Source organism: Numenius arquata, chromosome 21 (genome assembly GCF_964106895.1).
Source record: "Numenius arquata chromosome 21, bNumArq3.hap1.1, whole genome shotgun sequence".
NCBI lineage: Eukaryota > Metazoa > Chordata > Aves > Charadriiformes > Scolopacidae > Numenius > Numenius arquata.
The window spans coordinates 5,597,413-5,622,615 of record NC_133596.1 but is presented as its reverse complement, the minus strand read 5'-3'; the positions used below and the strand labels follow the sequence as shown (position 1 = coordinate 5,622,615).

Sequence of the window (25,203 nt, the reverse complement as noted above, 5' to 3'; positions counted from 1 at the left end):
TCATTACTCCTCCAGCTCTTCCCCTTGCCTTAAGAAAAAGCAGATTGCTTTAGATGAAAACTATGCCGGGATATTTTTCATCCGGGCAGGGCTGAAGCTCTGGAAAAATATATCGCAACAGCGCCCAGCCCCGGGGTAATTCTCTCTGTGTTTTCTATCGCCCGTCTCGTTAGCCCAATGGGCGCTGGGGGGGGTCGCGGGCGGCGCAGGGTCCCCCGTGGAACGGTGCCACGTTTGGGTCTATCTCCGTCTGCTTTTCTCGGTGGGCCTGGCCGGGTTGTGGCTGTTTTTGGGGCGCTGCTCGGGGGTTATAAACATCATTTAAATCTCTGATTGCGTCCGGGTGACATCCTATATCTTGTGGTTTTTTCGCTGTCCCACGCTCCGGGAAGCCTTAGCCTATGTCCCCTCCGCTGCTGAGCGCTGGCAGCAGAACATCCCCCTCTTGCCTGAGCCCTTCTGCGAAGGTAAAGGCAAAAAATGAGCATTTAATTCTATACAACTTTCTAAGAGTGAGGTTTTGGTTTTTTTTCCCCCCGGGAGCTGGCGGGGGGGGGGACGGACCCGGCACACGATGTGCTCTGAGAGCAAAACAGAGTTTGCTTGTGGTTCCAAGGGGTCGGGTGGGGGGGTGTGTGTATGTGGGGGTGTAACGGCCGTGCCGCGGCCGGGGCTCCTGCTCTCTCTCGGTTTCCCCGTGCCGTGCTCGGAAACGGTGCCGAAAAAGAAGCGAAACTGCCAGGGTTTAACGCCCAGCGCGGCGCTAACGGTGAATAAACCGCAGAGTCCCCCCGCGCGGGGTGCGATGCTGGGGGCCAGAAGGGCCGGGAGGTGGATTTCACTGAATTTCACTGAATTTTTAGAGTTGGAAGGGACCGTAAAGATCATCTGGTCCAACTCCCCTGCCGAAGCAGGATTGCCCAGAGATGAAGCTTTGCCTTTTGTCTCAGAGCATCCTCTGCGGGTTATTTTCCCTCTCTGGGCTCTGGGGGTGTCCTGGCAATTAATTCATTCATCTCTGGGCTTCCAGGAAGGGAGAGGGGAAAAGTACTCGGGGTACCCGACTCCCAGAAGCCCAAATTTGGTTAATTTGGCTTTTCCGCCCCCCCCCGCCGCCTCCTCCTCTTACTGGGCAGAGATTTCTTGCAAAGAGGCTTGATGCTGGGTCCAGCCCAGGGTGTTGGGGGGGGGGGGGGGGTACCCACTGCCACTGGAATGCCACCAAATGCCACCCGCATCGTCCCACCCGCTGCGGGCTTCCCTCGGTGTGTCGGCAGCAGGGGGGGGGGGGACACCGGGCTGTCACCCACCACAGGGGGCAAAGTTTGCTCCCGAACCACCCCCCCCCCTACCCCCCCCCCCCCCATGAGGACCGGGGTGTTGCGGTGATACCGGGATGTTGCGGTGATGCCGGCACGGCAGCTGCTCCCGCCGATACCCCTGTTGCCGGAGCCGCTGCCGACCTTCCAGCTGGGAATGGAAATTGAGGAGATGACGTCTTTCCTCGGCGTTCACGCGGCCAAACTTCGTCCCCCCCCCGCCCCCCGTTCGGGGGGCGGGGGGGGGACGAAGTTTGGCCGCGTGAACGCCGAGGAAAGATGTTTGAGCCGGCCTGACGCTCGCATTCTCCCTCTACCCGCCCCCCCAAATCTCTTTGGCCCCGTCCCGGCGACGCTGGCTGTCCCCAAGCCCTGCCAGCTCCGGGGACACGGCCAGCTGGAGGCCGAGGGGACAGGCAGGAAGTTTTCGGAAGTTTTCGGCAGGCAGCGACTGGGCTTTTCCTCCCCCCCCCCCCCCCCCAGCCCCGGGTCCCTTCACCCTCCCGGCGATGCCGGGCTCTCCGGCAGCTACGGGAGAAAGAAATTCGGAACCGGGCTCGGGATAACGGGGCGGGAATAAGGGACGATGCCTCTTTCGGAGAGTTCCTATCTGCCGCCCGCCGCCTTTGTCCTCAGCCACGTCCTGGGCATCGCCGGCGTCTTGTACTGGAGGAGCCGGAGCAGAGAAGGTAGGGGTGGCCCCCCAGGGCAGGGGCCGGAGGGGGGCGGGGGGGTGACACTAAGATGGCCGGCGAAGGGTCACGGCTTGTTTTCCCTCCCCGAGAGCCGTGGTGATGAGAGACGTGGCTGGTGGGGAGGAGGGATGAGGATGGGGTGGCGGGGATCCTCCCGGTGGCCCTGGTCCCCATGTGGGGGTTTGGGGGGGGGGGGGGGGGGGGGGCAGAGGTTTAGGTGCCTAAATTTGGTCTCACCACCCGTTCCCATCACCCGCGGGGGTGGGAACGGCTGGGAACGGGGGTGTCTCGCTGGAGAGGAGGCTGTTTATTGTCTGGGCATAAGCCCACGACACGTGGCTAGTGTTCTGCCTGCCGGGCTCCTGCCCCTGGCCGTGACAGCAGCCTCCCGGCGAGCCACCGGCGCCGGCAGCTCCTCCCGGCGCTGGCAGGAGCTCACGGAGCAGCTGGGGCTCACCCTGCCTCAGTTTCCCAAAATAGGGCTCGCACATGACCGCTGCTCGAGGAGGGACAGGCTTCGTTACAGGGATGAGCGATAGCTCCGGGCCCCGGACAGGGACTCAGCAGCTCCTTCTCCGTCCTGACCTCTTCCTCCTGGGATTAGTTTGTTTTGATTCCTCCCTTTTTTTTTTTCCCCTCTTCCAGCAGGGCTTGCTTTCCCCTGTGCCTCCGCGCGGGGTCTTTTCCCCACGACCGTGACCGATTCCCCCTTTTCTTTCTCTTTTTCCATGCGGAGGAGCGGGACCGTGGAGCCTGGGCAGCTCGCGGGGACTTCTTCCCAAATATTGCTGTGGGATACGCTTCTTCCTTCCTCCCCTAAAACTACAGGGAGAGAGATTTTTGAGACCAAGTTGCGCAAACAGGCAGAAATGTGCCCTGTTACCCACTAAACCCAGCCTCGTGGAAATCCCTCCCGCGGACCCGCCGTCTCCCGTCCACTTAATTAATCTCAGGGTCGGGGCAGTGTTGTGCTGGGCTCCGTCGAGGGATCATTCCCCAACCCCACCATCTCCTCCCACCTCCCCGGACCCGCTGCTTCTCCCTACAGAAATCCATCCCTTTTGGAAAAAAAATCCCGGTTTAAGTATTGCAAGCAGCAAATAGATTCAATACCTCTTTTCCTTCGTCTTTCCTTCCCCAGTAAAGGTCAGGTGATGCCCACCCCACGGCGCAGCATCCTGGGGGACGAGGGTCATCTTCCAGCAGGTTTTGTTGCCCTGTGACGCTCGCGGAGCATCCGCCCGGCTCTCCCTTTGCATCACCGCTTCTCAGGTGTCTCCCTCATTAAATATCCGGCTCCTGGAGAGTTTCCCACTGCAGGTATCTCCTCTGCATTCTTCCGGGCTGAATCAGACGCCCTTTCCTCTCCCTGTTTTCGAAAGGTTCTGTAAATCCTGCCCGGTCGGCTCTGTTATCGGGATGGATTATGTCAGCCCGTGAGTTGGCAGCCAGCACATTTTAAATACCTCGTGCTCCTGTGCCAGCCAGGTTTGGTTTTTTTTTTTTTTTTTTTTTTTTGGTTGGTTTTTTTTTCATATTCCCCATCTTAAAAGTACCACGTTAAAAAAAAAAAAAAAAAAAAAAAAAAAGGAGGAGAAAAAAAAAAAGCGCATTCCCATTCTTTGCTTGCCTTGAAGGAGTTCAAAGTGAAAGGGATGGGTTTCAATGCTTTAAAAATTTGTTTGTAGACATTTATATGTAACAAAGCCCTCCTTCCCCCCCAAGGCTGGCTCTGGTTTAATGCGAGAGCTGCTTCCACGCTGAGCACGGGCTTGGGGATGTCCTCAAGGTCTCTGCGAGCTCCTCCAGCGTCTTCCGTATTCCTTTGGCTTTATCAGGAATTAAGGAGCAAAAAGCTTGGGAGCTGCTTCCAGGCTTTATTCCAGCAGGAGAGGCTGAAGGAGCTGATGGGGGACACCGAGATCCCCCCCGGGCTCCCTCTCGGGATGGCAAAGGGAGCACCGGAGAGCCCCGTCCCAGCCTGGAGAGGGGGGAACCGGGGTGTCGCAGGAGGAGGTAGAGGGTGATGGAGTCTGACGGCGAGGAAGGGCAGAGATGATGGAGGAGAGATCCTGGCGGGAGCAGCAGCTCCCGGCTGGGCGTGTTGGGAGCTGCTGGGACCAGGCAGGCTGCCAGGACGGAGGCTGCCGTGGGCAAACCTGGGGGGAGAATGTCTGTGTTGGGGTGGTGGTGGAAGGGTCTTTGGCACCCGGTGCCTGCAGGAGCCCTGCCGGTGACGATGGCAAGTGCCTGGGCGTCCTGGGGTCCGGCGGGATGGTGAGTGGGAGCTTTTTCCCATGCTCAGCTGATGCCCCCGGTTTTGGGGTGCTGGAAACCAGCTATGGGGCAGGATGGTTTTCCCCATTCCCCCTCTCTAGCTGGGGGACTAGAGCTGTAAGACTCTTGGGGGTCTTACAGCGGTGGGAAAACTCAAAACCCACCTTCCCCTTGGTGGTCGCCTTCACTCTCTTGGTCCTTGCTGCTTCTGGTCCCTCTGCGGGGGATTCATGCCGCCGTGAGGGATGGCAGACAGCGTCCCGGTGCCTTTGGGATCTCCGGTTCTGGGGATGCGATGGACTGTGCTGTGATGTGCGATGGGGGGGAGAGGAGGTGGGGAGGGAATTGAACGGCACGTGTGATCCTGCAGGGGTTTGGTGCAGGAGGAGATGCAGGCAGTGGAGGAGATGCAGGGAACAGAACCCTGCTCCTCACTTGCCCTGGGGAGCAGCCGGGACCGGACTCGGAGCACTCCTGGGCTATCCCACAGTGATCCTTGACCCCAGGGCTGGGCTCTGCCTGGGCAGGGATGGGGACAGGGACAAGCGTGGCTGTGGCTCGGGCTGCGTTGCTGCCTGGCTCGTCAGGGTTTTCCTCTCTACGAATCCGACCTGTCTTGGGAAAGCAGCGACACCGAGGCGGTTTTGCAGCTGGAAGCGTCCCTGCGGCTCCGATGGCATCGGTGGTGCTGGAAGCCATGCCGTGGTTGCGTGGCACACGGGCACGTTCAGTTGAGTGAGCTTCCCACTGGTGCTGCTGGCAGCAGGGTCTCCGTTCGCCGGCAACGTTCCCTGCGTCACTGCCACCATCCTTTCCTCCGTGCCCTGCGTGTGCGGGGGGGGACCCGAGGGTCCGCAGTCGGCTTCTCCTGCCCTCGCCCACCGCTGGCTTGTGATTTCCTTCGGTCGCTGTAACCTTCCCTCCATCCACGCCTTCCCTCTGCCCAGGCCATCCCTTCCGCTCCTTGTCCCCAGCTGGTGACAGGGTGGCTCTCGGCGGCTGGGGCCAGCGAACCCCTGCTAGCCAGGGGGGAGGAAAGGCATGGGAGAATTGCAACGAGTTGCTTATCAGGGTGACTCTGGAAAAGATTAGCCGGGGAGAGATAAGCTTGCAATGCCTTAATATCGTTAGTAAGCAGTAACCAGGCATTATTATTAGCTCAGACGATAGCGCGGGCGCGGAGTGGGGAGGTGTAATCTGGTTACAGCCCGGGAACCACCCAAAGCTGGTGAGACGGGGCCAAAAAGGGGAAGAAAACCCCCCAATTTCTGCAGGAGATGGGAAGAGGGAGCACCCTGAGGAGCCGCTGGCCTGCGGGCACCCCCCGGATTTGGCGTCAGAGTTGCCTCGCTGCAGACTTTCCGTGGGGGACTCGGTGACGTGCCGACGTCCCCGCGTGCTCCCTGCCATGCTCGGGGACACGCTCCCGCCTTCCCCAGGCTCCTCTGGCCCTCCCGGCCGGGGCAGTGGGGCTCCTGCCGGCAAAAGGTCTGCAGAGGGATTATATTTAGAAGAAAAGGAAGAGAGGCGGTGATAAGGAGGCCCCCGTTATCTCCCCGCGTGCCGAGCGGGGTCCTGGCTCCGGCGCTTCGGACCCGGGAAATGATTTGGGAAGAAGCCGCGAGCGGGCAGGCGGGAGCCGGGAGAACAGCCCGGCATTGTCCCTCCCGTCCCCGGTGCAATTAACTGGAAAACAAGACGAGGGAAAACAAGCCAAGAGCCTGCTGGGTGCCCGGCACCCTGAGCCCGCTGGTTTTCTGCTGCCGGGAGCTGCACCGCGCTGGGCACCGCGCCTCGGAGCCACCTCTCGCTCGCTCGCAGGAGGGCGAAGCTCTGCCTTTCCTCACTGGGAGCTTTCCCAACGGATTTGCCGGCCATCGGGAGCGCGGGACGGCGAGGATTTTGCTGGCGCAGAGCTGCCACAGCGGTGGTACCCTGGGCTGGGAGCACCCGGAGCAGCCCGGGGAGACGGGGCGACGCGGCCGTTGGCGTCGCGATGGGTTTTGTGGTCGTGATGCCCCGGAGGAGGAACGGCCGGTGCCCGCGCCGGGGGCAGCGGGTGTAGGAAGTGGCGCGGTGGGAGGAGCTGCGGCCGAGAAGTCACCCACCCGCCGGGGCCGAGGTCGGCGAGCGGGTGGCGACACCAAGAAGACCCTTCCCCAGGAGCCGGCGTTGCCCATCCTGGGCTCGGGTGATGGAGAGGTGGCGTCTCTCCGGGGAGGAGAGGCGGCTGAGCGCCTGCCTGGTGTGCCGGATGTGCTGCATCGGTTAGTACCCCCCGTCCTCCCCTTCCCAACCCGCCGCCAGCCCCCACCAGGCCACCGTGGCGTGTCCAGGGGACGGCCCAAGCTTTATCCACCTGGAATTAATGCTGGGATTGGGAAGGGACCCGGCACCGTGGCTCTGGGGGGGGGGGGGGGGGGGGGGTCGGGTGAAGGAAAGGTCCCCAAAAACACGTGGGGGTGACGTGGCTTCCTATGGCTGGCGGAGGCTGGCAGTGCCAGGCTTGGCACCGTGGCTCGGCCACATCCTCGTGGGGAGGGAGGGTGGCCACCGGCGGGTGGGTTTTGGCACCTGGTTACGTGCCGTGGCCGCGGGGTGGAGGGGGGGATGCGTGGAAGGGCTTCACCGGTGACGTGCCACGTGTTTTACTGCGGGGCTCTCGGACGGGGGGAAGCCGTGGGGTGGGTGAGGAGGAGGAGGGATGTTTGATTGTGCTTTCAAATCTGCGTGGGTTGAGGCGTGGGGAGGTTTTCCCGACCCCGGGAGGGTCCCCGGGGCCATGGCTGCCCGGCCAGTGCGGGGACACCCCACCCTGGGAAGGGGGGATGTGGGGCCATCCGGGCAGGACACGCAGCGTGGCTGGGGAGCCCAGCCTGAGAGATACTGGTTTGTTTTTTTCCCATTTTCTTGATTTTTGGCTTAAAACCAAAGCAAGGGTGGCTTCTGCCTACTGGCCCGTGGCATCAAAGGGATGTCTTGGGGATAGTGGGGTTTTGTCCTTTCCCGCTTGGTCCCGGGGATCCCTTAGGCTGGATGGGGCAGCATTGGAAGCCGGGGGTCGGGTGCCGGGGGTCGGTACCGGGCACTCTCTGCTCTGAAATGATGTTGGTAAAACCAGGCGGTCCCGTTTGGCACAGGGGCTGGCTGCCGGGGTTGCCCTGAGCCCTCCTTGCTGCCCAGGAGTGGGGAGGTGGGGGCTGTGGGACCCTCCGTGCCCCCTGGGACCCTCCATTCTCCTCGTTTGCCTTTGTTTTTTGCGTGATACTATTTTTGGCACCGAGAACAGGCAGGGCAAAGCCTGCCGGGGGCTCCCCCATCCCACGTTGCTGCTTGGCATCACCACGAATCTCCTGTTCTGTCCCCCCCCCCGGGGGGCTGGCGGCCACCCCTGCTGCTCCCCAGGGGACTGGGACCCCCTGGGTACAGGGACCCACGTTGTCACCCTGCCCCACTGGCATTCGGAGCTCCCAGCGTCCGGCCAGAGTGCCTTCGGCTGAGCCGCGGGATGGAAATAAACCTTAAATCCTGACAATCCAATGAACCAAAAATACAGCGACAGAATAAGCTGCTAATTGCACGCGCTGCCGGTGCCCGGCAGAGGCCTGTTACGGGACATCTGTGGGGTTTATATAATGTGTTAAACCTCCTGGGAGCGGGCAGGGGAGGAGGACACCCTCCTAAAGCCAGAGGGGGGGCTCGGGCAAACCCCCCCTCCCTCCCTACACTGCTGGCCCGAGGGGACAAGGAGGCTCAGGGGTCCCGGCCAGGGGGATAGATTTTCAGGGTTCATTTGCCGCTGCCAACTGCAGCTATATCCATCCCAGCCATTCACACTGCTTTGATTCAAATAGCTCTATTTTTTCCCCGTAAAAAGCAGCGTATTTTGTTCTGGCCGGGTGGATGCTCCTCCATCCCTGCCCGAGAGAGACCTCGGAGCCGCCTGAAGGATCCAGTCTCGCACAAACCCGTGAATAAGCAGCTTCTGTTCCCCTGGGCGGGTGCAGGATCCGTCCCGTGGTCCTGGCACCGGCGGCGATTCCTCTGTCTCTTCCCCTCATTTCAAAGTCATTTGAGTTTCTGCATGAGAAACACTGACCAAGAGCCGCCTTTGTCTTCTTTTGACAGATGAACGGGACAGAGTCCAAAAGAAAACCTTCACTAAATGGGTCAATAAACATTTGATGAAGGTAAGAGTCATGTATTCTATTGTAAGACGGGTTAAATGACCATCCGTCCGTCCGTTTTGGCTCAGGACTGGCAGATAAATGCATCTCGATTTTTATTTTATTTTTTTTCTGGGGATTTTTGTGTTGGATTTGGGTGTTTCTGTGCTCAGAGCAGAGATGGTTGCAGTGGAAATGTGGCGGTGCCTTTGGAGGGCACTGTAACATCGCCACGCAGCCCTTTTTATTACATTTGCCTCCGGTCCTTCCATTCCCTGGGGTCCTTGCACTCCCCCATGGGGGGGCAGCCGGGGTGAAGGAAGGGGGGGGTCCCAGCGTGGGGCTGCTCCCCCCTCACATCCCTCTTGCCAAGGCAAAGGGGCTTTTTTGGCTTTGGAAGAATGCTCCTGCCCCAAAGGGAGATGCTTGCAGCCGGAGTGGGGCTAAGCAGGATTAACACCGCACCACAAGGTGCCTTCTGCTTTTCTTGGTTAATGCCAGGTGTTTTTTTAATTAATTCTCCAGTTGCCAAAAAAGAAAAAAAAAAAAAAAAAAGACCAAAAAAAAGCCATTTGGGTGTTAGGTGTCACAGCTGTATTTTCCTGCCAGCTTTGCAAACCTTTGTAAATCTTCCAAAAGAGGGGAAAAAAAAAAAAAAAGAGGAATCTTGAGGCTGCTGTGGGAAAACATCTGGGGATTCCCAGGAGAGTAAAACCCCAGGACAAGGGCTGGGATTCGAGCAGGTACCGAGGCCACGCTGCCCCACAGAAACCTCCTCTGCTCTGGGGTGGAAGCTCGGTGCCGCGGGTTCGGGAGATGCTGTAAAGTCGTGTGAGCGATAAAACCGCCGCTTGGGGACCGGGCTACCCTTTCTGCAGAGGTTTGCCTGCAAGATTATGGGATCGCCTGGAGTGCGGGTGGTTTACGGGTTTGATTTCCTGCCTAAAACTGGCAGCAGCTTCTGCCAGGTCATTGGGGAACCGGGAGGCTGCTTTCCTTAGGGATAATTCTAGAATAACCATTTTAAATGGACGCGGCTTGGAAGGAGGGAGGCGTCTGTGAGCGGCTCTGATGGTTTTTCCTCCCCGGCTCTCCCCAGGTGCGCAAGCACATCAACGATCTCTACGAAGACTTGCGAGATGGCCACAACCTCATCTCCCTCCTGGAGGTGCTGTCGGGGGTGAAGCTGGTAAGTCCCCAGGGCTGGGCTGCGATGCTGCTGTGCCCCCCACCCCGGAACCCCCCTCTATCCTCCCCTTGCTCCCGTCCGTTCCCAGCCATCAGCTGTCATTTCTTATGCCATACTTTTGTTTTCAAATGTCTCTTGTTGGTTTTTTTTATTATTATTACTATTATTTCTATTATTATTATTTATTATTATTATTTTATTTATTTTCACTCAAACCCCAGGCTGGTCTCTTGGATACCACCAAAGCATGGGATTAAAACCACGGGTTTATGGTGCCCTGGGTAGAGCTCTTTTTTCTTTTTTGGGGAAGGCTTACACACCTTCATCTTCTAGATTTGGCTCCGTAGTTAAAATAACAGATAATAACTTAGAGTCATAGAATCATAGAATGGTTAGAGTTGGAAGGGACCTTAAAGATCATCGAGTTCCAACCCCCCTGCCATGGGCAGGGACACCTCCACTAGAGCAGGTTGCTCAAAGCCCCATCCAGCCTGGCCTTAAACACTTCCAGGGATGGGGCATCCACAGCTTCCCTGGGCAACCTGTTCCAGTGCCTCCCCACCCTCACAGCAAAGAATCTCCTCCTAATATCTAATCTAAATCTTCCCTCTTCCAGTTTAAAACCATTACCCCTTGTCCTGTCACTACACCTCCTGACAAAGAGTCCCTCTCCGGCTCTCCTGTAGCTCCCTTCAGATATTGGAAGGCTGATTAAACTTTGACTAAAAGCCTTTCTGTGACGGCGTGCCCAGCGGTTCAGCTCAGATTTGGCATTCCCGCCCCGTGCTCGGCTCCTGCACGAGCTGCACTTGTAGCAGTCGGCGGCGTGCAAACCTCTTCCTGCGTCTGGAGCATCGTAGAGTCTCCCCCTCCTTCCTCCACCACCACCTCCTCCTCCTCCTCCTCAGACTGACACATTCATTCAGCTCTGAGAAGATCCCGATTCCTGCAGCAGGGTGGCACAGCAGGAATTATTTTAGTTTTCCCCTAAAATAGGATCTGGGCAAAGATCTCCTCCCTCCCTCCCTCCGTTACCCTCCAGAGATGCCAAATCAGTTTTTGTGGGGGCTGAAAAATTGGATCGAGCTCCTTGTGATCCAGACAACTTCCTTCCCTTCGCTCCGGCTTCCGAAGCCGGGGTGGGGGGCGGAAATTTCCACGCTGGAGCCCGGGGTGTGCCGGAGACCCAGCCGCCTTCCTCCTCGCTCTTTTGGGTTTGTTGGTGTTTTTTTTTTGTTTTCCTTTTTGACCTGGGTGTTGTTGCATTTTGGTTTCCATTCTGTCTCCCCCCCGATGTGTCACCCTCCCGTCGCCGCTGTCCCCTCCCCTCCTCGTTAGCCAGTAGAGCCGCCCGCTCAGAGGAGCCTTCGCCTGGTGAAAGCGCCGGCCTGGTGCCGTGCAAGCAGCGAGGAGCGTGAGGAGGAAGATGATGATGATGAAGAAGTAGGTCGAGTCTGCCCCAGCCACAGCGCGTCCCTGGTTGGATACTGGAGTGGCGCCAGATAGTCCAGTGCAGCCCAGCATCGCTGGGGGCTCCGACCTTCCTCTCCCTTGGATTTTATCCATGATTTTTCATCAAACCCACCCAACTCGCCCCGAGCGAGGGTCTGCGGAGGGGAAGGTGTAAGAGCGGAGTGGCCCCCGATGCCACGGTCCTCGTTACCGGGCTGTGGTCACCTGAACTGGATTATCTGTGCGTGCACGGCAGTGTCACCCGCAGTCAGGGCACGCCACCCACCTGGTGTGACAGCATGTGTCGTCCCCCCACCACGCAGCGGGAGGGGACAGGGATGGGTCCCTGCACTCTGCTGCCCGCCGGGTCCCCTCGGGGGACAGCGGTGATGGCTGCTCACCTGGCACTGCATGGACAGGCTCCGGGCACGGGCACCTTCTCGTGGGGCTGGTGTCACCGTAGGGTCCGAGGTGCCACCAGTGACCTCGTGCATGTGCGTGGAGGTGGGAGCACAACCTGGCCCCAGACGAGGGTCACTCTAAAGGGGCTGGATCCCAAAACCTTGCTCAGGTGCAAGAGAAGGTGGGTTTTCCAGCCCCCTTGCTCTGGGTGACGATTCCCTTGTGCACAATGTCGCCTCCCTCCTGGAGCAGCGCAGGAGGAGCTGGGGCTGCAGCACCTTCCTGGAGATGTTCCCCTTGCAGGGACAGCGCTTCCCCTTCAGGCTGGGGAAGGAAGGTGACTCAGGGGACTCGGGGTGTCCTCGTGGGTCAGAGCATCCTGGTGATGCCTCGCGTTGAGGCTGGGATCAGGATTTGGGCATCGATCCTCCCCGGTTCTGCTGATTTGGAGCAGACCCAGTGTCCCATACCCTTCCCCGAGCCGCAGCTCAGCCACCGGGTACCTCGGAAAAACCCCTGCCCGCAGCAGCGGTGATGACAGAGTCCAGGGCACCTTGTGTCTCCTCTGCCCAAGGGCTCAGAGATGGTTCCTGGAGCAGCAGCCCCTGCTTGAGCGCAGGAGGAGCTGGGCCAGGGCTGCGGAGGCTGATGCTGAGGTCAGGGGTTCTCTACTGTCACTGGGGACCTGCGTCCGGTCCCTGCCAGGGTCCCCACGACCTGCTATGGAGCAGATCTGCTCTGCTTCCTATCCTTCCGTGTACCTGTCCTGTTCCTGGATAGGTACCTGCTCGGGTAAATCTCTCTTTGCTGATCCCTCTGGTCTGGCTGACCATGGGATCATAGAACCATAGAATGGTCAGAGTTGGAAGGGACCTTAAAGATCATCGAGTTCCAACCCCCCTGCCATGGGCAGGGACACCTCCACTAGAGCAGGTTGCTCAAAGCCCCATCCAGCCTGGCCTTAAACACTTCCAGGGATGGGGCATCCACAACTTCCCTGGGCAACCTGTTCCAGTGCCTCACCACCCTCACAGGAAAGAATTTCCTCCTAATATTTAATCTAAATCTCCCCTCTTCCAATTTAAAACCGTTACCCCTTGTCCTGTCACTACACCTCCTGACAAAGAGTCCCTCTCCGGCTCTCAATGGGTGAGATCCTGCCCTGGGATCTAGAGGCTGAGCCAATCCTGCTGTGCAGTGCCTGGCTCAGAGCCTGGACGTGTCCCCCTGGGCTCTCGTGGCACCCTGAGGAGGTGACAATCTCAGGGTTTCCCCACCTTCCTGCCCCACCGTGGCCTTTTTCCCTCTCTCCCAGCAGGATGGTGCGTAGCCGTGACTTAATTTGCCTCCGGAGCAAGAAGATAGAGCTGGGAGTGTGGGGTGCACGGCGGGGGGGGGGTCACACAAGCACACTGAGCACGGTGGGGGGGCTGCCCGGTGGCTCCCGGGGCATGCGGGGGGTGGCTGTGCATGGTGGGCAGGGGGGGCTGCCGGCCCCGTCCCCGCGAGCCTGACGTGACGCTGGTCTCCTCTCTCTTGCAGCCGCGTGAGAAGGGGCGGATGCGTTTCCACCGGCTGCAGAACGTGCAGATCGCCCTGGATTTCCTGAAGCAGCGACAGGTAAGGGCTGATGTTGGCTGGTCCAGACGCAGAGCTTGAGTGATTTGTGGTTCTTTCTCCTCGGGGGGAGGGAGGTTCATCTCGGGAAGGGTGTCAAGAAGCAGCGTCAGCCTGTGCCGGGATGTGCCCGTCCCTGCGGTGCTGTTTGAGGATGGGTGTCAGGGGACTTTCCCCCGCAGGCGTTGTGCGCTCTCAGAACCACCCATGCGGCCCAAAAACCAGTATCAAAATGAGGGACCGGACTCCAGTTCTGGGAAAGGGGTTTGCAAATGTCACAGACGGTCCCTTCTGCGCCCCAAAAGCCTCACCTGGGGCTCCCCGGCAGATGCCGGTGGTGGGGATGGACGTCTGTACCTTCCCACCAGCTTCGGGGGACAGGGGACAGCTGGCTCCTGCCCTGCCCCACGCCACCGTGGCCTCGGCACCAGCACAGCCGGGTGCCTCGTTGGGTGGCATCACCCCTCTGGACGTGTTGGACCCTTTGGCTTTCAGAGGGCAGGCTCCCTCCGCCGAGCTTTTGGGAGGTGCTTTTCAGATCCGCAGCTCCCGTGCGGCTGGTAGGGATAAGGCATCCTCTGCGCTGCCCCCCCCACCCCACCCCGGGCAGATCCCGCCCGGAGCAGTGGGATACATCCCCAGACTTGTTGGCTCTGCGGGTAAAAACCCCCGCAGCCCCCGGGGGCTGGGTGTCCCGTTCCGCCTGTTCGGTCAGGTCTCCCCGCCGTGATGCTCCCCCAGATACGCTGAGAGACGATGATAAATCGTACCCGTTCATGCTGAAGCAGAGATTTCTCTCTCTCTCTCTCTCTCTCTGTGCTGGCCTGAGGGCACTGAATAAATTTGAGCACATGCCCCATTCCAGGGAGGGTGAGCCGCTTCCAACCCCCCCCACCTCCCCCCCCCCCGCCTCCTTCCCAGCCCCTTGATAGAGACATTTTGCCGGCGGCTCTTGGGAGCTTGTTTCTCTACTTGGATGAAACAGCTTTTTTCCTTTGAAGCGTGACGGCCTGGTGGCAGCCACCTTGCTGGGACGCCTTTACCCCTGATGCTCCTGGGGTCCCACTGAGTGTTGGGGAGCGGGGACACCCATCGTGGGGAGCCCAAAGCCCGTGGCAGCTCCCGGGAAGGCGGCTGCAAGGAGGGAAGGAGCAGCAGCCGGGCAGCATCGCTCCGGTTTGCATCTACTGGAAGCACCCAAGCTGGTGCTCCCGACGCTGGAGGCATCTCCGCGGGGTTCAGGGACTGCACAAGCGTTTAAACGTGGGGTCTGCCAGGACGGGGGCTTTCGGAAGGACCCTCAGCGAGGGCAGTGCTGGCCTTTTTCTGCCTTTGTTAGGGCTGATTGATCAGCAGCTTGGTTTTGAACCCAGGAGGGAGTTAATAAAGCTCGACCATCCTCTTTTAACCATGCTCCGTGGTCTGTGGCTATTAAATTATGCAGGGCTTCGGGGCCGAGGCACTTCTCCGGGCGAGCTGAAATAAAGCCGTTAAGTGCTGGGAAAGCAATTTCTAGGTGGAGAGTGCTAGAGATGGGAAAAATCCTTCCTTCCCCCCTTCCCAAGGCCTCGCCGCCTCTTCGGGAAGCGCCGAGGTCTTGTGTGTCCGCTCCCCCTCTGGAGTGTTTGGGGTGGCCCTGGGGGACAGGGTGGTTGGGGACGTGTCTCCCTGCTCTCTGTGGGTGAGGCTGATCTTTGACCCTCTTGCTTCTCTTCCAGGTGAAACTGGTGAACATTCGCAACGATGACATTACGGACGGCAACCCCAAGCTCACCCTGGGGCTCATATGGACGATCATCCTCCATTTCCAGGTAGGACATGAGAGTTTCTTCCTGAAGGACCATGGGGTGACATCGGGAGCGTGTTGTTTCTCCGTGTGTTCCGTGGCGATGCCGGGATGCAGGTCGGTCCAGAGGTTCAAAACATGTTGCAGTGTCACGGAGACCGGTGTCGGAGAACAGCAGTACCCTTTTCTCATCGTTTACGTAATGAAACCGTTAACGATGGGTTGTGTGCGGTGGCCTCCTGGTTGGCACCGGGGTTGGTGGTGGTAGCTGTTTGCTCAGCTGAGTCTCTGGAGGAGAAGAGCAAATTTGGAGGGGGCTGTGGGGGGACAGGCTGAGCTCACACCCGTGTGGGGCTGTTATCCCGAGGTGCTCCCGGCCACAGGATCTTTCATTGGGATGGAAAATGTCATCTGTGCGACAGCGGTTGATGTCAGGGACGGGAGAAGGTTTCTGACCCAGCTGGGGCGCTGGGGAAGACATTTAGGACCATCTCCAGCAATCGTGTGCTGGATGCTCTTGCAAAACAGGGTCTCGGGTCTTTAATAGCTTCAAATTATCCTGGTTGTAGCTTTGATGCCCTCAGGGGGACGATGTGTGACCTCTGATGCCACCAGTGCAGGTGGCATACGGGGCTTGCTCAGCGGTGCTGCTGTCAGCAGCTCGTTAGCCACGTGGCATTAGCCCTGGGGCTGTCTCTGCCGTGGGACCGAGCCCCGTGGGAGCTGCTGTGTCCCGGCTCCCTGCCGGATCCCCACTGGCATCTTCCAGGCGAGACTCATGATGGCTTTGAGACCTCGTAAGGAAGGTTTTCCTTTATGGAGGAGGAGTGGGCAGCACCTTTTGGGGGGATAAATCGGGTGTAAGGCTGGTGACGACGCACTGTCCTGGCATTTTGGCCCTGGGAAGCAGCCAGGGTCGAGCAGGGTCTGGATGCTGATGAGTCACTGTCATCTCTGGTGAGGCCCTGGCTGGTGGCATCCTGTCCCCACTGTCCTCCTCATGTCCTGCCCTGGTGCATCCTCTGCTGCAGGAGACCAGGGAGGGGAGATCAAGAGGTCCTGGGTCCCCTCCATGCCCAGCGAGGAGGGGGGACACTGCCACCCTGCCGTGGGGGACAGGGTGGGTGACAGGAGGGCCCCAGGGGAGCTGGGCTGGTGCCGATGAGCCTGCGTGTCCTCTCCCTGCTGCGCTAAAGGGATTTTTTCTGGGGTTGTGGCTCCATTGTGAACATCTTAATCTCCCGTGTCCCAGTGCCGCTGCCCGGGGGCAGGCGGCTGGGAGAGCCCCGGGGAGAGGCTCGGGGTGGGCTGGTGCCCCCTGTTTTCTGTCTCGTCCCTGCTTTTGGCGTGTCTTACCCTGCTCTGGTCCCTCCGAGCTGGCGAGAGGAGTCGGGATGCTCCTCGACCCCCTGCATCGGCGGCGTTCGGGGCAGGACGTGGGGCCGGGAGCATCGGTGCTGCCGTAGCCTGTTAGGAGCCCGCATCTGCAGCTCCCTGACACGATGCTGGGTCCCCAGAGCACCTTGGGCTGCCCCTCCGTGCCCTGGCGGGGGGGGGGGGCGGGCACGTCAGCCGCTCTCTGGGGGCTCTCAGCATTAAGAATTAAGGAGCAAACCTCCCAAATTGGAGAGAAACACCCCTGCGGGTGCTGCCAGCGCAGCAGCCTCGCGTCCCCATCTCAGCGTGCATGCAGAGACTCCTCCCTGCTTCTTTTTCCGCCCCCCCCCCCCTCCCCCTCCCCTTATTTCTCTCCCACCCCTTCCTTTATGCTACCTTTTGCCAACCTTCCCTGGGGTTTTGTGTTTTTTATCCCCTCTCCCCAGCCTCTCCCGCTCCCCCCCCCCCCCCAACAATCCCTCCCCGCTCCGCCGCCCGATTCCTGCCCCCCCCCACCCCCCTCCCTGTTTGTGTTGGCGAGGGCCGTGCTCCAATTACCTCATATTTGGAGAGAAGGACGCCGCAGCCAATCCCCGCTCCCTCTGCTTTTAGGTCAAGTGATTTCTGAACTGCAGTGAGATGCTTTGAATTTGTCTTCTCGCAGCGCCCAGGCTGTAAGATGGCTGTCTGGAGCAGCGGCGGCGGCGGCAGGGCTGGCGGGAGGGAACGGCGGCGGCGAAGGGCGGTCGGCGGCAGGGCGTACGGCGGGTGTTTGATCCCATGAAGCCCGGCTGGGGATTTATTCGGGAGCCGGCGACTCGCTTAGCTGCCTTGCTGCCGGCACCGCGGAAGAGGAGGAGGAGGAGGAAGAGGAGGAGATGGGGAATTCTCTGGGCTGCGTTAAAGAGCCGAAGGAAAAAGCTGTGGGAAAGGCACCCCTGTCTCCCAAAAAAAGGGTCCGCTTTAAACGGAGGCGGAGGGGGAAGAGGAGAGCGATGCCGGAGGCAGCCCCGCAGGAGGAGCCCCCGGCCCCGGAGGTGGCTGAGGATGAGGAGGCACCGAAGTCGAAGGCAGCCCCACGGCAGGAGGGAGGAGAGGAGCCGGCTGGGAGCTGGCAGGGTGTCAGGGGGGACCCCAACCCTGCGTCCCTGCACCCCGGGCTCATCGTGCAGGTGAAGGAGCGGTTTCAGGGAGAGGTGCAGAGAGCTCACCTGGTGCTGGAGCCGCGGCGGTCGGCTGCGGCGGGGGCTTCCTTAGAGGAAGGCACCACCGTCATCGCCCGCTTGCTGGAGAACCCGGCCGAGAAGGACTGCGAGAAGGCGGTGAGCCAGCTGGTCCAGCTGCAGAGGAGCGGTGCGGGCAACCGCCGGGCCGTGCTGCTGCCCCTGCGCGGGGGGACCGATGGCCATACGGAGGGGCTCCTGTCCCCATCAAGCACCATGTCCGGCCAGGAGCCGGCCAAGAGCTGGGAGCCGGTGGCCAGCACCACCCTGGATGCCTGGGGGAGAGGAGGCAGCAACGATCCCAGCTTCAGCGCCGCATGGACCTGCTCCTCCGTGGCAGAGCCGGGTACCATTTCGGAGCTGTCTACGCCGTCCCCCATGGTGGATCAGCTGGAAAACCCCAGCGTGGGGAGAACCTCGGGGTTGCCATCGTTTCGGGCCGGGGAGGGAGATGGGCATGGACTGCCGGTCTCCCGCAGCCCGTCCTCCTTCAGCGGGCGCAGCGGCGGTGCGGCCCGGAGCTCCTCAGGCTACGGCAGTGACCCGGCACGTCGGCCGGCCAGGGGTGCTGGAGCCAGTGTGACCACAGCGTCTCCTTCTGAAGGTGGCCGCTGGGCTCAGAGGGGGAGCTCGGGGACGGCTGGAGGAATGGTCAGTGTCTATATGTACCCTCGCCCCCCTTCTGGAGCAGGGTGGGGGGACTTGGTTCAGTGGACCCCAGGTTTTGATGGCCCCTGGGGACAGTCGTCTTGGTGAGGTGCAACCTTGTGGTGAGCGTGGGCAGGATGGCTCCGGTGCAGGAAGCTCCTGTGACTCCTTTTCCTCTCCGAGCATCTCTGCTGGGAAAGCATCCCCTGAGGACCAACCATCCTGTCCTCTGCTCCGGCAGGGGTGGCCGGAGAGTGACTCTCGACAGACCTGGTGGCTGTGGCTGGTGGTCCCACGGGCTCTCGGCATGCTTGCTGTCATTGGTGGCACACATTCCCTCAGGGCTGCTGGGTCGGGTGTGAGTCTGGGATGTCCCCTGCCTGTGGGTGGCAGGCAGATGGACATGGATGTGCAGGGGGGCTTTGCCTGCTCCGAGAGGAAGAGGAGGGGATGATGCTGTGTTTGGGTTTGGAGCCCGTTGTTGCTCTTTGGAGTTGGCTCTTTGGGAGTGACAGGGCTGAAGGCACCTTTGGGTTTGGCCAAGCTCTGCACGCCCCAGGACAAGCGTGTGGTTGGAGGGGCAGGAAAGGGGCTGTGGCCCCCCGACACCTTTGCCGGGTTGGGACCGGTGTCGCAGCCACCATCAATGTCCTGCCACCGGTTGCTTGATGCGCGAGGCTGATGTTGGAAGGGTTTGGAAGGGACTGGCCCCGGGTCCCACGAGTTTCGGCTCCCTCTTCTTGCCGGAGCCTCCCTAAATCTTTGTCCTGACACAGAGATGTGAAGAAAGGAGGGTGGAGCTGGTGCCGCATCCTGCACCTCTGTAAGCGCAGCTCTAGGAGGGTTCTCCTGCAAGGATGCCCTCGGGGAAAGGCCCAGCGGTTGGAGAACCCCAGTGCTGTGTGAATGCTTGAAAATAAAGGATTTATCTGAGCTGGGTGCCGCGAGGAGCTCCCCGATGGGCAGCAGCCCTGGAGAGCCCAGGTGGGGCACAGCCGATGGGTGGGTTCGCAGAAGGTTTCATTCTGCTCTTAATTAAGAGCTGCTGGGTAATCAATACGGGGGTGCTGGGCAGGTTCAGGTCTGTGGGTCCCTTCCTGCAGGCGTGGAGGGTCCCATCCTGCTGCTCGCCAAGTGCATCACCCCGTCCATCCTGGCTCTGGGGCCGGGTCCCGGCATCCCTAAGGAAACCTGGCCCCCGGAGCTGGAGGAGTTAAAGGCAGCGCCGGGCGGTGTGGCAGCGGCTGACAAAGAGCAGTTTTGTGTGTGATGAGCGTATCAGGCTCGGCGGAGGGAGGTGAGCTGCGGCATACCAATTACACCGCCGCTCGCCGGGCTGTGCCCAGCCTCGGCAGCATCCTCCCCGGCAGCATCCTCCCCGGCAGCATCCTCCCCAGCCCTGGCTGATCCTGCCGGTCCCTGCCGCCCGCCTGCAACGGGATCCTGCCAGCCGGGATCCCTGCAACGCCAGCACCCGACCGGGTGTATTTTTTGGTGGGGGGAATAAAGCAACTGGGTGTTTTCCCAGCGGAGGGTGCTCGGACGGATGGCGGGTAGGGCTGGGTCCTGGCACACCTTCTCCCTGCAGCGCCCGGGAGGAGGAATCCGGCGAGCAACCAGCCCACCTTGCCTTTCCGCAGGCGCCCCGGAAAATACGTGAGGCTGACATCCTCCCCTTTGTCTTGCCCCTTAATTAAGGGGAGGTAATTGTACTAATTGGGGAGCTGGAGGGGGTGGGGAGGAGGATGGGCGAGGAGGAAGCCGTGCCAATCAGGAATATGCTGGCATGCGGAGACACGTGCGTTTTGTCACGTGCGAGTCTGGGATTTGCAGCCGGTCCTGGGCGTCTGTCTGAGAGGGGTCTGTGGCTGTCGGTCCCCTTTGTCAGGGAAGTGGGTCACAGCACCCCTGCCACCATCACACCCTCCACCTGCATCTCACGGCGAGGCAGAGGGGGGTGCACAACAACCTTCTCCCCATCCTTCCCTTTCCCACTGGGATGGAGCCGGTAGCCCCGCTCCACGGAGCTCCACAGGCTGGAGGTCGGGGAGAGACCTCTGCCCCACACGTGTCCTCAGATACCATCTCCAAACGCTATTTCCCACTTTTTAAGTTTGGGGTTTCTTGTATTCTTTAATGACGTGATGCTCCGGGTGGAGCATCCCTTGGCAGCCCCGGTGAGGGATGGTGGTGGTGATCCCCTCTTGGGTGCTCCCTCGCCGCCCAGCCGTGGGTGCTGCTGGATGGGGCTTGACCGTTCCTGCCCCTCCAGCACCTCCTGAGGGTGCTGGGGCTCCTCTTGGTGGGTGCTGGGCAGGAGCAGGGTTTGTGCAGAAGGGTGCAGGAGCATTGCTGTCGGCGCAGCGTGTTTGGGGCAGGAAGAGACCCGCCTGGGCCCCCGTCTCACCAGGTTGTGCCCCGAGCCCTCGCTGGGGGGCACGGTGCCGGCATAATGCTCCAGGACATGCCGTGGGTAGCCCTGTGAGATGGGGCTGGCAAACGGCTGTGCCTGCCTGGATCTCCAGTTTGCCCAATCCACACCACACCCCAGTGTTCTCCAGCAGCTCCAGTGGTCCATTCCCATGTCTGTGGGGTCCCTTCTCCCCCACAGTGACCAGGAGTTTCCTCCTGCCCTTCCTGGCAGCTGCCACATCTTGGCCAAATTCCTAGAAACCGGAGGTGCCTGGTGGTCGTTCCTCCTCCTCCATCACCCCATGGCTCTGCCGCTTCCTTGCAGATCTCCGACATCTACATCAGCGGGGAGTCGGGGGATATGTCAGCCAAGGAGAAGCTGCTTCTGTGGACACAGAAGGTGACGGCGGGTTACATTGGGGTGAAGTGCACCAACTTCTCATCATGCTGGAGCGATGGGAAGATGTTCAACGCGCTCATCCACAGATACAGGTAGGCAGGAAGGAGCAGTGGAGAGCATCGTCTGGGTGGGAGGAAGGGCTGGGGACCTTCCAGGGGTCCCTGCCCACTGCTGCGGTTGGGGATGGTCTGGGTTGGTTGGAGATGCAGGTGAGGCTTGAAGGGAACAATGTCTCTTTTACCTGGAAATCATGTCTTCTGCCAGGTAGCTGGGGGGTGGGTGCTTGGAAAGAGCAACAAATATATCACAGAATGGCAGGGGTTGGAAGGGACCTCTGGAGATCATCAAGTGCCAAAGCAGGGTCACTCACAGCAGGTTGCACAGGATGGCGTCCAGGGGGGTTTGGAATATCTCCAGAAAAGGAGACCCCACACCCTCTCTGGGCAGCCTGTTCCAGGGCTCCAGCACCCTCAAAGGAAAGAAGTTTCTCCTCATATTCCAGTTTGTGCCCGTTTGTCCCTTGTCCTGTCCCCGGGCCCCACTGAGAAGAGCCTGGCCCCATCCTCTTGCCACCCACCCTTTAGCTATTGCTCAGCATGGATGAGGTCCCCTCTCAGTCTGCTCTTCTCCAGCTGAACAGCCCCAAGGTCCTCAGCCTTTCCTCAGCAGAGAGATGCTCCAGCCCCTCATCATCCTCGTAGCCTCTGCTGGACTCTCTCCAGCAGTTCCCTGTCCTTCTTGAGCTGGGGAGCCCAGAACTGGACCCAGAGCTGCAGATGTGGCCTCACCAAGGCAGAGCAGAGGGGGAGGATGACCTCCCTCGACCTTTACCAATGTTGTAACACCATGTCATGACTCTGATGCTTGTCTTCCAGGCCAGATCTGGTGGACATGGAGCGGGTGCAGATCCAGAGTAACCGGGAGAACCTGGAACAAGCCTTCGAGATCGCCGAGCGGCTGGGGGTCACGCGGCTGCTGGATGCCGAAGGTGGGCAACTGGGAGAAGCGGCTGGTGTGGGGAGATACCAGCCTCTCTGCCCCTTCCCATTCCTCACCGCCTTTCTGCTTCCCCCTTGCCAGACGTGGACGTCCCCTCTCCGGATGAGAAATCCGTGATAACTTACGTGTCTTCAATCTATGATGCCTTTCCCAAAGTCCCCGAGGGAGGAGAAGGGATCAGCGCCATCGTAAGCATCGCTGCGGGGTGGGAGGCTGGGACGGCGATTTGGGAGGCAGCTGGTTGTTGTGGGAAGGTTTGAAGGTTCCCTGTCCTCTGTAGCAGATGGACAATGGGTGGAAGAGGCTTGAGGGGAGGGAAGGACCTTTCCCGTTAGTGTGTCTGCCCTGAAAACTGCTGTGTGCCTGTAGGACCATGGCATTCTCCAGGCTCTGCAGGTTATGCCATGGGTTTTGAGCTCATGGGAAAGCAGAGCTGGCTTCCAAGGGGCAGCTTGCAAGGAGGATCCTCCTCCTTCTCCTTCCTGCACCTGGGAGGAACGGGCAAATGCTCCACCTTGTAGCTGTGACCATGGCACCTCGGTTCCCTCCGTGCTCTGCTGGGCAGGGCCGGGCTCTGCCTCTCCCCGCAGAGACCTGCCCGCCCGCAGTGCTCTGCAAGGATGCTCTCGCCCCACAGGAGGTGGATTCGAGGTGGCTGGAGTACCAGAGCCGTGTGGAGTCCCTCATCTCCTGGATCAAGCAGCACACGATACTCATGTCAGATAAATCCTTCCCCCAGAACCCTGTAGAGCTAAAGGTAGGTCCTGGGCAACGTTCATCCGTGGTGTCCCATGTGCTCGGCGCCGAGAGCCGGGTGGTGGCATTCTCCAGGGTGGTTTCTGATGAGCCTTTCTCATCCCAGGCACTTTATAACCAGTACATACACTTTAAAGAAACTGAAATCCCAGCAAAAGAGCAGGAAAAAGGAAGGATAGAGGAGCTCTACAAACTGTTAGAGGTAAGTGTCATTGTGGCAGCCCGGAGGCTTGTAGGTGGGAGTGTTGTGCTTTTAGCAAGCATAAAGTGTGCTCAGTTTGGGTTTATTTTGGAATGGAGAAGTGGAAATAATCCTCAGGGTAAATGAAGTAGCAAACAGCACGCTGCAGGAGTGGAGGCAGAGCTGCTGCCTTACAGCCCCACTTCCCTTGCTGTAATTTCTCTCTGGCCAGCTGGAGGAGGAGGTGTAGAAAATGCCATTCTGTTGGTGTTTTCCCCAGGTATGGATTGAATTTGGACGCATCAAGTTGCCCCAGGGCTACCACCCCAACGACGTGGAGGAGGAGTGGGGCAAGCTCATCATAGAGATGCTGGAGCGCGAGAAGCTGCTGCGGCCAGCGGTGGAGAGGTGGGTGCTCTCCCCGTAGCAGGCAGGGTCCCCTGCGGGGACATCCCCTGGCTGGAGGGACAGCCCAAAGCTTCTTTCTCATCCTCTTTCCCCCTGCCACCGCAGGCTGGAATTGCTGCTACAAATCGCTAATAAAATCCAGAATGGTGCTCTGAGCTGTGAAGAAAAACTCACTCTCGCGAAGAACACGCTGCAGGCTGTGAGTGTGGGTGGTGTTTTCCCCCCTCCTACTTTCTTTCTTTTTTTTTTGTTTGTTTTTCTGCCTCTTCTTTTATGCCCATCCCTACCCCTTTCTTCTGTGTGGGGTGGTGGGTTCACCCGGACAACTTTCCTTTCTCTTCTGACATTGAGCCCGTCCCAGAGGGGCTCTAGGGGCAGTGGTGGGTACCCGGTGGTCTATAGCACAAGGATCTTGGGGCCAGGGGGATGGCCTTGCCATGCAGGAAGCTGCCTCTGGGGATGAAGGTGGCAAGGCTGGACGTCTGCAGAGGTGCTGGCTTGGAGGAGAACTGCAGTTCTGGGGAAGCTTCTTGTATAATGAGGCTTAAACCCCTGCCCCCCAAAAAAAAACCCCAAAAATCTAAAAGACAGGCAGAAAGGACTCAGTTGAAGACTGTGGATAGCTGGGTAGGGAGTGGATTTCTGAAGAGGGGTGTTTTCTTCTGGGAGAAAGAGATGCAAGTGTTAGGAGCTAAAAATGATTAAACCCAAGCAAGAAATTAGATGTTAAGTGTCTGTCCGTGGGACTAACCACAGGAGCCCATCTCCTAGAAGCTTTCAGTTCATCTGCAGGAGCTTCTCTAAAGGGGATGTCCTGGGTGTGGAGCGAGTGATGAACTCACGTTCTTCTACTCAAGTCCAATTTGTGGATCAAAAGGTCTTTTTGGTCTTTAAGTTGGTGCTAGGCTGCTCTGGGAGGTTCTCTCTGCCCACGTGCCTGGGCTGAGGGGACCCGGCCCTCAGTGTCCTCTCTCTCGGCGCAGGACGCGGCTCACCTGGAGTCGGGGCAACCGGTGCAGTACGAGTCCGACGTGGTCGTGTACCTGCAGGAGTGCGAGGGGCTCATCCGCCAGCTACAGGTGGATGTGCAGATCCTCCGGGATGAGAATTACTACCAGCTGGAGGAGCTGGTGTTCAGGTGAGAGGGGCCGTGTCCCAGATGGTCTGTGGATGGAGAAACGTGGTCAGGGGCTTCTCTGCTCTGTTGTGGGGGAGGAGGGAGTGTGCGTGCCCCATCTCTGGAGGGGTTCAAGGCCAGGCTGGTGGGGCTGTGAGCAACCTGGTCTAGTGGGAGATGTCTCCGCCCATGGTAGGGGAGTGGAACTGGATGGTCTTTAAGGTCCCTTCTAACCCAAACCATTCTGTAATTCTATGATCTTCTGACCTGTGCCTTGCTTGCTCCTCCAGGATCATGCGGCTGCAAGATGAGCTGGTGACGCTGAGGCTGGAATGCACTAACCTGTACAGGAAAGGCCATTTCTCCACCCTGGAGCTGGCGCCCACGTCCATGCTGAGCACCACACACTTGAAGGGGGAGTCCCTGACCAAAGGGCTACACACCTCCTCCGCCTCCTGGTTCCGAAAGCCCATGACCAGGACAGAGCTGGTGGCCATCTCCTCTTCCGAAGATGAAGGCAGCCTCCGGTTTGTGTACGAGCTGCTGGCCTGGGTGGAGGAAATGCAGGTGAGTGCTGGTTCTCTGGGCCACATTACTGCCTCTGCTCACACGATGTGGGAAGGTCGGAAGCTGGTCTGGCCTTTTTCTTGCCTTTATCGGTGAATAATGGCTTTGATGGTTCAAAGTTTCTGGAAAGCACCAACACTTTTGTCTTGAGTTGGGTTTTCTCTCTTAGAATCATAGAATTGCCTGGGTTGGAAGGGACCTTTCAGATCATC

At 59.6% G+C, this 25,203-nt stretch overlaps 1 protein-coding gene across 1 annotated transcript in view; it reads left to right on the top strand.

Annotated features, from left to right (window-relative positions):
• Positions 1 to 1,905: 1,905 nt before the first annotated feature.
• The window catches only part of MACF1 (microtubule actin crosslinking factor 1), a 121,896-nt gene continuing 98,598 nt past the window's right edge, over positions 1,906 to 25,203 (top strand). Inside the window, exons 1-15 of the mRNA XM_074162236.1 lie at positions 1,906 to 2,017; positions 8,420 to 8,481; positions 9,557 to 9,646; positions 10,985 to 11,089; positions 13,043 to 13,120; positions 14,836 to 14,928; positions 20,889 to 21,055; positions 21,839 to 21,951; positions 22,044 to 22,150; positions 22,600 to 22,719; positions 22,825 to 22,920; positions 23,180 to 23,307; positions 23,413 to 23,506; positions 24,291 to 24,445; positions 24,715 to 24,991. Coding sequence (XP_074018337.1) covers positions 1,906 to 2,017; positions 8,420 to 8,481; positions 9,557 to 9,646; positions 10,985 to 11,089; positions 13,043 to 13,120; positions 14,836 to 14,928; positions 20,889 to 21,055; positions 21,839 to 21,951; positions 22,044 to 22,150; positions 22,600 to 22,719; positions 22,825 to 22,920; positions 23,180 to 23,307; positions 23,413 to 23,506; positions 24,291 to 24,445; positions 24,715 to 24,991 — 1,797 coding nt within the window. The remainder of the gene's footprint in view (positions 2,018 to 8,419; positions 8,482 to 9,556; positions 9,647 to 10,984; positions 11,090 to 13,042; positions 13,121 to 14,835; positions 14,929 to 20,888; positions 21,056 to 21,838; positions 21,952 to 22,043; positions 22,151 to 22,599; positions 22,720 to 22,824; positions 22,921 to 23,179; positions 23,308 to 23,412; positions 23,507 to 24,290; positions 24,446 to 24,714; positions 24,992 to 25,203) is intronic.